At 42.4% G+C, this 12,306-nt stretch overlaps 2 protein-coding genes across 2 annotated transcripts in view; one reads left to right on the top strand and one right to left on the bottom strand.

Moving 5' to 3' along the window:
* ik (IK cytokine) overlaps positions 1 to 3,092 on the top strand; it is a 35,033-nt gene extending 31,941 nt beyond the window's left edge. Inside the window, exons 19-20 of the mRNA XM_072459682.1 lie at positions 71 to 105; positions 2,930 to 3,092. Coding sequence (XP_072315783.1) covers positions 71 to 105; positions 2,930 to 2,957 — 63 coding nt within the window. The 3' untranslated portion in view covers positions 2,958 to 3,092. The remainder of the gene's footprint in view (positions 1 to 70; positions 106 to 2,929) is intronic.
* Positions 3,093 to 5,376: 2,284 nt separating this feature from the next.
* slc23a1 (solute carrier family 23 member 1) overlaps positions 5,377 to 12,306 on the bottom strand; it is a 49,778-nt gene continuing 42,848 nt past the window's right edge. Inside the window, exon 13 of the mRNA XM_072459686.1 lies at positions 5,377 to 5,619. Within this exon, the coding sequence (XP_072315787.1) occupies positions 5,405 to 5,619 (215 nt within the window). The 3' untranslated portion in view covers positions 5,377 to 5,404. The remainder of the gene's footprint in view (positions 5,620 to 12,306) is intronic.

The following is a 12,306-nucleotide window of genomic DNA, read 5'->3' as shown; positions in this document are numbered from 1 at the left end:
CCTTTTTAAAAAAATCAAGATTTTACGGCCAGTTTTAAGCCTTTGTTTCTAACGTTTGTGCAATTTTCAGATCATTGAGAAGAGGAAGAAGATGGAGGCGGACGGGTGAGTGTCCACCAATCACAGTACAGCTTATTACAGGCTTGTTACAGGCATGTCAGACATATTACAGGCATGTCACAAGCATGTCACAGGCATGTTAAAATCCATAAACACTGTAATAACACACGACGGTGGCGCTCTCTGCTGGAGCTCTGGTGTATTACACTGTAATAACACACGACGGTGGCGCTCTCTGCTGGAGCTCTGGTGTATTACACTGTAATAAAACACGACGGTGGCGCTCTCTGCTGGAGCTCTGGTGTATTACACTGTAATAACACACGACGGTGGCGCTGTCTGCTGGAGCTCTGGTGTATTACACTGTAATAACACGACGGTGGCGCTCTCTGCTGGACCTCTGGTGTATTACACTGTAATAAAACACGACGGTGGCGCTCTCTGCTGGAGCTCTGGTGTATTACACTGTAATAACACACGACGGTGGCGCTGTCTGCTGGAGCTCTGGTGTATTACACTGTAATAACACACGACGGTGGCGCTCTCTGCTGGACCTCTGGTGTATTACACTGTAATAACACACGACGGTGGCGCTCTCTGCCGGAGCTCTGGTGTATTACACTGTAATAACACACGACGGTGGCGCTCTCTGCCGGAGCTCTGGTGTATTACACTGTAATAACACACGACGGTGGCGCTCTCTGCCGGAGCTCTGGTGTATTACACTGTAATAACACACGACGGTGGCGCTCTCTGCCGGAGCTCTGGTGTATTACACTGTAATAACACACGACGGTGGCGCTCTCTGCCGGAGCTCTGGTGTATTACACTGTAATAACACACGACGGTGGCGCTGTCTGCCGGAGCTCTGGTGTATTACACTGTAATAACACACGACGGTGGCGCTCTCTGCTGGACCTCTGGTGTATTACACTGTAATAAAACACGACGGTGGCGCTCTCTGCTGGAGCTCTGGTGTATTACACTGTAATAACACACGACGGTGGCGCTGTCTGCTGGAGCTCTGGTGTATTACACTGTAATAACACACGACGGTGGCGCTCTCTGCCGGACCTCTGGTGTATTACACTGTAATAACACACGACGGTGGCGCTCTCTGCCGGAGCTCTGGTGTATTACACTGTAATAACACACGACGGTGGCGCTCTCTGCCGGAGCTCTGGTGTATTACACTGTAATAACACACGACGGTGGCGCTCTCTGCTGGAGCTCTGGTGTATTACACTGTAATAACACACGACGGTGGCGCTCTCTGCTGGAGCTCTGGTGTATTACACTGTAATAACACACGACGGTGGCGCTCTCTGCTGCACCTCTGGTGTATTACACTGTAATAACACACGACGGTGGCGCTCTCTGCTGGAGCTCTGGTGTATTACACTGTAATAACACACGACGGTGGCGCTCTCTGCTGGAGCTCTGGTGTATTACACTGTAATAACACACGACGGCGGCGCTCTCTGCTGGACCTCTGGTGTATTACACTGTAATAACACACGACGGCGGCGCTCTCTGCTGGAGCTCTGGTGTATTACACTGTAATAACACACGACGGTGGCGCTCTCTGCTGCACCTCTGGTGTATTACACTGTAATAACACACGACGGTGGCGCTCTCTGCCGGAGCTCTGGTGTATTACACTGTAATAACACACGACGGTGGCGCGCTCTCTGCCAGAGCTCCGGTGTATTACACTGTAATAACACACGACGGTGGCGCTCTCTGCCAGAGCTCTGGTGTATTACACTGTAATAACACACGACGGTGGTGCTCTGGTGTATTACACTGTAATAACACACGACGGTGGCGCTCTCTGCCGGAGCTCTGGTGTATTACACTGTAATAACACACGACGGTGGCGCTCTCTGCCGGAGCTCTGGTGTATTACACTGTAATAACACACGACGGTGGCGCTCTCTGCCGGAGCTCTGGTGTATTACACTGTAATAACACACGACGGTGGCGCTCTCTGCTGGAGCTCTGGTGTATTACACTGTAATAACACACGACGGCGGCGCTCTCTGCTGGAGCTCTGGTGTATTACACTGTAATAACACACGACAGTGGCGCTCTCTGCTGCACCTCTGGTGTATTACACTGTAATAACACACGACGGTGGCGCTCTCTGCCAGAGCTCTGGTGTATTACACTGTAATAACACACGACGGCGGCGCTCTCTGCTGGAGCTCTGGTGTATTACACTGTAATAACACACGACAGTGGCGCTCTCTGCTGCACCTCTGGTGTATTACACTGTAATAACACACGACGGTGGCGCTCTGCCAGAGCTCTGGTGTATTACACTGTAATAACACACGACGGTGGCGCTCTCTGCTGGAGCTCTGGTGTATTACACTGTAATAACACACGACGGCGGCGCTCTCTGCTGGAGCTCTGGTGTATTACACTGTAATAACACACGACGGCGGCGCTCTCTGCTGGAGCTCTGGTGTATTACACTGTAATAACACACGACTGTGGCGCTCTCTGCCAGAGCTCTGGTGTATTACACTGTAATAACACACGACGGCGGCGCTCTCTGCTGGAGCTCTGGTGTATTACACTGTAATAACACACGACGGCGGCGCTCTCTGCTGGAGCTCTGGTGTATTACACTGTAATAACACACGACAGTGGCGCTCTCTGCTGGAGCTCTGGTGTATTACACTGTAATAACACACGACAGTGGCGCTCTCTGCTGGAGCTCTGGTGTATTACAGTCATACTCAGAATACTTCTCATGACGACATTAGAGACTTTTACAGCAGAGTTCACATGTTTTTACTCAGATTTAAAAGTGACTCACCTCCTTGTCTCCTTCCCTTGTCTCCTTGTCTCCTTTCCTCAGAGTGGACGTGAAGAGGCCTAAATACTGAAGACTCTGGATTTATTCTAACTGAATGTGTTAAACCTGATTTACGTTTGTGTCGATTGAACCTCATTATTGAGATTTGTAAAATGTGTTTATTAATGAAACAAATGTGTCCAATAAAACCCTCTGGCCCCGCCCACTGCTGTGTCATTAATACAACCCTCTGGCCCCGCCCACTGCTGTGTCATTAATACAACCCTCTGGCCCCGCCCACTGCTGTGTCATTAATACAACCCTCTGGCCCCGCCCACTGCTGTGTCATTAATACAACCCTCTGGCCCCGCCCACTGCTGTGTCATTAATACAACCCTCTGGCCCCGCCCACTGCTGTGTCATTAATACAACCCTCTGGCCCCGCCCACTGCTGTGTCATTAATACAACCCTCTGGCCCCGCCCACTGCTGTGTCATTAATACAACCCTCTGGCCCCGCCCACTGCTGTGTCATTAATACAACCCTCTGGCCCCGCCCACTGCTGTGTCATTAATACAACCCTCTGGCCCCGCCCACTGCTGTGTCATTAATACAACCCTCTGGCCCCGCCCACTGCTGTGTCATTAATACAACCCTCTGGCCCCGCCCACTGCTGTGTCATTAATACAACCCTCTGGCCCCGCCCACTGCTGTGTCATTAATACAACCCTCTGGCCCCGCCCACTGCTGTGTCATTAATACAACCCTCTGGCCCCGCCCACTGCTGTGTCATTAATACAACCCTCTGGCCCCGCCCACTGCTGTGTCATTAATACAACCCTCTGGCCCCGCCCACTGCTGTGTCATTAATACAACCCTCTGGCCCCGCCCACTGCTGTGTCATTAATACAACCCTCTGGCCCCGCCCACTGCTGTGTCATTAATACAACCCTCTGGCCCCGCCCACTGCTGTGTCATTAATACAACCCTCTGGCCCCGCCCACTGCTGTGTCATTAATACAACCCTCTGGCCCCGCCCACTGCTGTGTCATTAATACAACCCTCTGGCCCCGCCCACTGCTGTGTCATTAATACAACCCTCTGGCCCCGCCCACTGCTGTGTCATTAATACAACCCTCTGGCCCCGCCCACTGCTGTGTCATTAATACAACCCTCTGGCCCCGCCCACTGCTGTGTCATTAATACAACCCTCTGGCCCCGCCCACTGCTGTGTCATTAATACAACCCTCTGGCCCCGCCCACTGCTGTGTCATTAATACAACCCTCTGGCCCCGCCCACTGCTGTGTCAATACAACCCTCTGGCCCCGCCCACTGCTGTGTCAATACAACCCTCTGGCCCCGCCCACTGCTGTGTCATTAATACAACCCTCTGGCCCCGCCCACTGCTGTGTATTTTAGGACGTATAATTACACTGTAGAAGTTTAAAGACTTTATTCATGTGTTAAACAGAAATACAACAAAATAAGAAGTGAAACAAACGTCTTTAATGTGGTTTAAATGAACAAATTACAAACAATAAAAATCACTTAAAGGTAAATCTTTGTCCTGCTGCGCTTGTGTCATTTTAGATGTGGGCGGGGCTTTGGTTATGACAAGGGCGGGGCTTCGGATATTTGGTTTATAGTTATAAAAGGGTAAGGCTCACGAGGGTCAGCTGGAGCACAGGGTAAGGCTCACGAGGGTCAGCTGGAGCACAGGGTAAGGCTCACGAGGGTCAGCTGGAGCACAGGGTAAGGCTCACGAGGGTCAGCTGGAGCACAGGGTAAGGCTCACGAGGGTCAGCTGGAGCACAGGGTAAGGCTCACGAGGGTCAGCTGGAGCACAGGGTAAGGCTCACGAGGGTCAGCTGGAGCACAGGGTAAGGCTCACGAGGGTCAGCTGGAGCACAGGGTAAGGCTCACGAGGGTCAGCTGGAGCACAGGGTAAGGCTCACGAGGGTCAGCTGGAGCACAGGGTAAGGCTCACGAGGGTCAGCTGGAGCACAGGGTAAGGCTCACGAGGGTCAGCTGGAGCACAGGGTAAGGCTCACGAGGGTCAGCTGGAGCACAGGGTAAGGCTCACGAGGGTCAGCTGGAGCACAGGGTAAGGCTCACGAGGGTCAGCTGGAGCACAGGGTAAGGCTCACGAGGGTCAGCTGGAGCACAGGGTAAGGCTCACGAGGGTCAGCTGGAGCACAGGGTAAGGCTCACGAGGGTCAGCTGGAGCACAGGGTAAGGCTCACGAGGGTCAGCTGGAGCACAGGGTAAGGCTCACGAGGGTCAGCTGGAGCACAGGGTAAGGCTCACGAGGGTCAGCTGGAGCACAGGGTAAGGCTCACGAGGGTCAGCTGGAGCACAGGGTAAGGCTCACGAGGGTCAGCTGGAGCACAGGGTAAGGCTCACGAGGGTCAGCTGGAGCACAGGGTAAGGCTCACGAGGGTCAGCTGGAGCAGAGGCACAAACCTTTAGACAAAGATAACTTCAGGGTTTTAGAGTCGATTAAGTCTTTACATCAGTCTTTCCTGAATGTCTTTGGGTCAGACTCTAGTCCAGACCTGGTCCTGCTGCTCTTGGTCCTGGTCCTGGTCTTCTCTGGTCCGCCTGAAGCCTCTGAACGTGGGGCAGATTGGGACTCTGCTCAGGATTGGGAATTTGTGCAGCAACTTCATCCCAAACGGAAAATCGTACGTCGGAGAAGAACCGCTCAGCGAAGAGGAAGTCCACAGAACCAGGCCTCGCTCCTCCAGAGAGCCTGAGGACACAGAACCTGCTCAGAACCAGGACTAGATGCTCATGTCATGCTAATGCTAATGCTAATGTCAGACGCATTATGACCTGGAGATATCAGATTGTGGCTCTGGACAAAGCGAGTGTCGTGCGGCCATGAACAGGAAACGGCTGTTGCTAATGCGCTTTGCTAGCTTTGTGTTGCTAAGGCTCCACATAGCCGTTAGCATCAGTGGAAACACGATCACAAGATCAAGTCAGAGTCTGAAGAGACGGTGAGTCATGTTTTTAGTCGTCGTCGATAGTTTCACGTTGTCACTTCTAGTTGTTTTTCTCGCATTTAGTCCATTTTAGTCGCTGTTGGTTTTGTCATTTTGCCTCTAATAGTCTCATTTTGTCACTTTCTGTTTCATTTTGTCACTTTCTGTCTCATTTTCTGTCTCATTTTGTCACTTTCTGTCTCATTTTGTCACTTTCTGTCTCATTTTGTCACTTTCTGTTTCATTTTGTCACTTTCTGTCTCATTTTCTCTCATTTTGTCACTTTCTGTCTCATTTTGTCACTTTCTGTCTCATTTTGTCACTTTCTGTTTCATTTTGTCACTTTCTGTCTCATTTTCTGTCTCATTTTGTCACTTTGTCTCATTTTGTCACTTTCTGTCTCATTTTGTCACTTTCTGTTTCATTTTGTCACTTTCTGTCTCATTTTCTCTCATTTTGTCACTTTCTGTCTCATTTTGTCACTTTCTGTTTCATTTTGTCACTTTCTGTCTCATTTTGTCACTTTCTGTTTCATTTTGTCACTTTCTGTCTCATTTTCTGTCTCATTTTGTCACTTTCTGTCTCATTTTGTCACTTTCTGTCTCATTTTGTCACTTTCTGTTTCATTTTGTCACTTTCTGTCTCATTTTCTGTCTCATTTTGTCACTTTCTGTCTCATTTTGTCACTTTCTGTCTCATTTTGTCACTTTCTGTTTCATTTTGTCACTTTCTGTCTCATTTTCTGTCTCATTTTGTCACTTTCTGTCTCATTTTGTCACTTTCTGTCTCATTTTCTCTCATTTTGTCACTTTCTGTCTCATTTTGTCACTTTCTGTTTCATTTTGTCACTTTCTGTCTCATTTTGTCACTTTCTGTTTCATTTTGTCACTTTCTGTCTCATTTTGTCACTTTCTGTTTCATTTTGTCACTTTCTGTTTCATTTTGTCACTTTCTGTCTCATTTTGTCACTTTCTGTCTCATTTTGTCACTTTCTGTTTCATTTTGTCACTTTCTGTCTCATTTTCTGTCTCATTTTGTCACTTTCTGTCTCATTTTGTCACTTTCTGTCTCATTTTGTCACTTTCTGTTTCATTTTGTCACTTTCTGTCTCATTTTCTGTCTCATTTTGTCACTTTCTGTCTCATTTTGTCACTTTCTGTCTCATTTTGTCACTTTCTGTTTCATTTTGTCACTTTCTGTTTCATTTTGTCACTTTCTGTCTCATTTTCTCTCATTTTGTCACTTTCTGTCTCATTTTGTCACTTTCTGTCTCATTTTGTCACTTTCTGTTTCATTTTGTCACTTTCTGTCTCATTTTCTGTCTCATTTTGTCACTTTCTGTCTCATTTTGTCACTTTCTGTTTCATTTTGTCACTTTCTGTCTCATTTTGTCACTTTCTGTCTCATTTTCTCTCATTTTGTCACTTTCTGTCTCATTTTGTCACTTTCTGTCTCATTTTGTCACTTTCTGTTTCATTTTGTCACTTTCTGTCTCATTTTGTCACTTTCTGTTTCATTTTGTCACTTTCTGTCTCATTTTCTCTCATTTTGTCACTTTCTGTCTCATTTTGTCACTTTCTGTTTCATTTTGTCACTTTCTGTCTCATTTTGTCACTTTCTGTTTCATTTTGTCACTTTCTGTCTCATTTTCTCTCATTTTGTCACTTTCTGTCTCATTTTGTCACTTTCTGTTTCATTTTGTCACTTTCTGTCTCATTTTCTGTCTCATTTTGTCACTTTCTGTCTCATTTTGTCACTTTCTGTTTCATTTTGTCACTTTCTGTCTCATTTTCTCTCATTTTGTCACTTTCTGTCTCATTTTGTCACTTTCTGTCTCATTTTGTCACTTTCTGTTTCATTTTGTCACTTTCTGTCTCATTTTGTCACTTTCTGTTTCATTTTGTCACTTTCTGTTTCATTTTGTCACTTTCTGTTTCATTTTGTCACTTTCTGTCTCATTTTGTCACTTTCTGTCTCATTTTGTCACTTTCTGTTTCATTTTGTCACTTTCTGTCTCATTTTCTGTCTCATTTTGTCACTTTCTGTCTCATTTTGTCACTTTCTGTCTCATTTTGTCACTTTCTGTTTCATTTTGTCACTTTCTGTCTCATATTCTGTCTCATTTTGTCACTTTCTGTCTCATTTTGTCACTTTCTGTTTCATTTTGTCACTTTCTGTCTCATTTTCTCTCATTTTGTCACTTTCTGTCTCATTTTGTCACTTTCTGTTTCATTTTGTCACTTTCTGTCTCATTTTCTGTCTCATTTTGTCACTTTCTGTCTCATTTTGTCACTTTCTGTTTCATTTTGTCACTTTCTGTCTCATTTTGTCACTTTCTGTCTCATTTTGTCACTTTCTGTCTCATTTTGTCACTTTCTGTTTCATTTTGTCACTTTCTGTCTCATTTTGTCACTTTCTGTTTCATTTTGTCACTTTCTGTCTCATTTTGTCACTTTCTGTTTCATTTTGTCACTTTCTGATTCATTTTGTCACTTTCTGTCTCATTTTGTCACTTTCTGTCTCATTTTGTCACTTTCTGTCTCATTTTGTCACTTTCTGATTCATTTTGTCACTTTCTGTCTCATTTTGTCACTTTCTGTCTCATTTTGTCACTTTCTGTCTCATTTTGTCACTTTCTGTCTCATTTTGTCACTTTCTGTTTCATTTTGTCACTTTCTGTTTCATTTTGTCACTTTCTGTCTCATTTTCTCTCATTTTGTCACTTTCTGTCTCATTTTGTCACTTTCTGTCTCATTTTGTCACTTTCTGTTTCATTTTGTCACTTTCTGTCTCATTTTCTCTCATTTTGTCACTTTCTGTCTCATTTTGTCACTTTCTGTCTCATTTTGTCACTTTCTGTTTCATTTTGTCACTTTCTGTCTCATTTTCTGTCTCATTTTGTCACTTTCTGTCTCATTTTGTCACTTTCTGTCTCATTTTGTCACTTTCTGTTTCATTTTGTCACTTTCTGTCTCATTTTGTCACTTTCTGTTTCATTTTGTCACTTTCTGTCTCATTTTGTCACTTTCTGTTTCATTTTGTCACTTTCTGTCTCATTTTCTCTCATTTTGTCACTTTCTGTCTCATTTTGTCACTTTCTGTTTCATTTTGTCACTTTCTGTCTCATTTTGTCACTTTCTGTTTCATTTTGTCACTTTCTGTCTCATTTTCTGTCTCATTTTGTCACTTTCTGTCTCATTTTGTCACTTTCTGTTTCATTTTGTCACTTTCTGTCTCATTTTGTCACTTTCTGTTTCATTTTGTCACTTTCTGTCTCATTTTCTGTTTCATTTTGTCACTTTCTGTCTCATTTTGTCACTTTCTGTCTCATTTTGTCACTTTCTGTCTCATTTTCTGTCTCATTTTGTCACTTTCTGTCTCATTTTGTCACTTTCTGTCTCATTTTGTCACTTTCTGTTTCATTTTGTAACTTTCTGTCTCATTTTCTGTCTCATTTTGTCACTTTCTGTCTCATTTTGTCACTTTCTGTCTCATTTTGTCACTTTCTGTTTCATTTTGTCACTTTCTGTTTCATTTTGTCACTTTCTGTCTCATTTTCTCTCATTTTGTCACTTTCTGTCTCATTTTGTCACTTTCTGTCTCATTTTGTCACTTTCTGTTTCATTTTGTCACTTTCTGTCTCATTTTGTCACTTTCTGTTTCATTTTGTCACTTTCTGTCTCATTTTGTCACTTTCTGTTTCATTTTGTCACTTTCTGTCTCATTTTGTCACTTTCTGTCTCATTTTGTCACTTTCTGTTTCATTTTGTCACTTTCTGTCTCATTTTCTGTCTCATTTTGTCACTTTCTGTCTCATTTTGTCACTTTCTGTCTCATTTTGTCACTTTCTGTTTCATTTTGTCACTTTCTGTCTCATTTTCTGTCTCATTTTGTCACTTTCTGTCTCATTTTGTCACTTTCTGTCTCATTTTGTCACTTTCTGTTTCATTTTGTCACTTTCTGTTTCATTTTGTCACTTTCTGTCTCATTTTCTCTCATTTTGTCACTTTCTGTCTCATTTTGTCACTTTCTGTTTCATTTTGTCACTTTCTGTCTCATTTTGTCACTTTCTGTCTCATTTTGTCACTTTCTGTTTCATTTTGTCACTTTCTGTCTCATTTTCTCTCATTTTGTCACTTTCTGTCTCATTTTGTCACTTTCTGTCTCATTTTGTCACTTTCTGTCTCATTTTGTCACTTTCTGTTTCATTTTGTCACTTTCTGTTTCATTTTGTCACTTTCTGTCTCATTTTCTGTCTCATTTTGTCACTTTCTGTCTCATTTTGTCACTTTCTGTTTCATTTTGTCACTTTCTGTCTCATTTTGTCACTTTCTGTCTCATTTTCTCTCATTTTGTCACTTTCTGTCTCATTTTGTCACTTTCTGTTTCATTTTGTCACTTTCTGTCTCATTTTCTGTCTCATTTTGTCACTTTCTGTCTCATTTTGTCACTTTCTGTCTCATTTTGTCACTTTCTGTTTCATTTTGTCACTTTCTGTCTCATTTTCTGTCTCATTTTGTCACTTTCTGTCTCATTTTGTCACTTTCTGTCTCATTTTGTCACTTTCTGTTTCATTTTGTCACTTTCTGTCTCATTTTCTCTCATTTTGTCACTTTCTGTCTCATTTTGTCACTTTCTGTCTCATTTTGTCACTTTCTGTTTCATTTTGTCACTTTCTGTCTCATTTTGTCACTTTCTGTTTCATTTTGTCACTTTCTGTCTCATTTTGTCACTTTCTGTTTCATTTTGTCACTTTCTGTTTCATTTTGTCACTTTCTGTCTCATTTTGTCACTTTCTGTTTCATTTTGTCACTTTCTGTCTCATTTTCTGTCTCATTTTGTCACTTTCTGTCTCATTTTGTCACTTTCTGTCTCATTTTGTCACTTTCTGTTTCATTTTGTCACTTTCTGTCTCATTTTCTGTCTCATTTTGTCACTTTCTGTCTCATTTTGTCACTTTCTGTCTCATTTTGTCACTTTCTGTTTCATTTTGTCACTTTCTGTTTCATTTTGTCACTTTCTGTCTCATTTTCTCTCATTTTGTCACTTTCTGTCTCATTTTGTCACTTTCTGTTTCATTTTGTCACTTTCTGTCTCATTTTCTGTCTCATTTTGTCACTTTCTGTTTCATTTTGTCACTTTCTGTCTCATTTTCTGTCTCATTTTGTCACTTTCTGTCTCATTTTGTCACTTTCTGTCTCATTTTGTCACTTTCTGTTTCATTTTGTCACTTTCTGTTTCATTTTGTCACTTTCTGTCTCATTTTCTCTCATTTTGTCACTTTCTGTCTCATTTTGTCACTTTCTGTTTCATTTTGTCACTTTCTGTCTCATTTTCTGTCTCATTTTGTCACTTTCTGTTTCATTTTGTCACTTTCTGTCTCATTTTGTCACTTTCTGTCTCATTTTCTCTCATTTTGTCACTTTCTGTCTCATTTTGTCACTTTCTGTCTCATTTTGTCACTTTCTGTTTCATTTTGTCACTTTCTGTCTCATTTTGTCACTTTCTGTTTCATTTTGTCACTTTCTGTCTCATTTTGTCACTTTCTGTTTCATTTTGTCACTTTCTGTTTCATTTTGTCACTTTCTGTCTCATTTTGTCACTTTCTGTCTCATTTTGTCACTTTCTGTCTCATTTTGTCACTTTCTGTTTCATTTTGTCACTTTCTGTCTCATTTTCTGTCTCATTTTGTCACTTTCTGTCTCATTTTGTCACTTTCTGTCTCATTTTGTCACTTTCTGTTTCATTTTGTCACTTTCTGTCTCATTTTCTCTCATTTTGTCACTTTCTGTCTCATTTTGTCACTTTCTGTTTCATTTTGTCACTTTCTGTTTCATTTTGTCACTTTCTGTCTCATTTTGTCACTTTCTGTTTCATTTTGTCACTTTCTGTTTCATTTTGTCACTTTCTGTCTCATTTTGTCACTTTCTGTCTCATTTTGTCACTTTCTGTCTCATTTTGTCACTTTCTGTTTCATTTTGTCACTTTCTGTCTCATTTTCTGTCTCATTTTGTCACTTTCTGTCTCATTTTGTCACTTTCTGTTTCATTTTGTCACTTTCTGTCTCATTTTGTCACTTTCTGTCTCATTTTCTCTCATTTTGTCACTTTCTGTCTCATTTTGTCACTTTCTGTCTCATTTTGTCACTTTCTGTTTCATTTTGTCACTTTCTGTCTCATTTTGTCACTTTCTGTTTCATTTTGTCACTTTCTGTCTCATTTTGTCACTTTCTGTTTCATTTTGTCACTTTCTGTTTCATTTTGTCACTTTCTGTCTCATTTTGTCACTTTCTGTCTCATTTTGTCACTTTCTGTCTCATTTTGTCACTTTCTGTTTCATTTTGTCACTTTCTGTCTCATTTTCTGTCTCATTTTGTCACTTTCTGTCTCATTTTGTCACTTTCTGTCTCATTTTGTCACTTTCTGTTTCATTTTGTCACTTTCTGTTTCATT

Source organism: Eucyclogobius newberryi, unplaced genomic scaffold, assembly GCF_026437365.1.
Source record: "Eucyclogobius newberryi isolate DKJ021-1_F unplaced genomic scaffold, fEucNew1.0.hap1 SCAF_25, whole genome shotgun sequence".
NCBI classification, from domain to species: Eukaryota; Metazoa; Chordata; class Actinopteri; order Gobiiformes; family Gobiidae; genus Eucyclogobius; species Eucyclogobius newberryi.
Note: the sequence above shows the minus strand (reverse complement) of the source record. Positions and strands in the feature narration are given on the sequence as shown.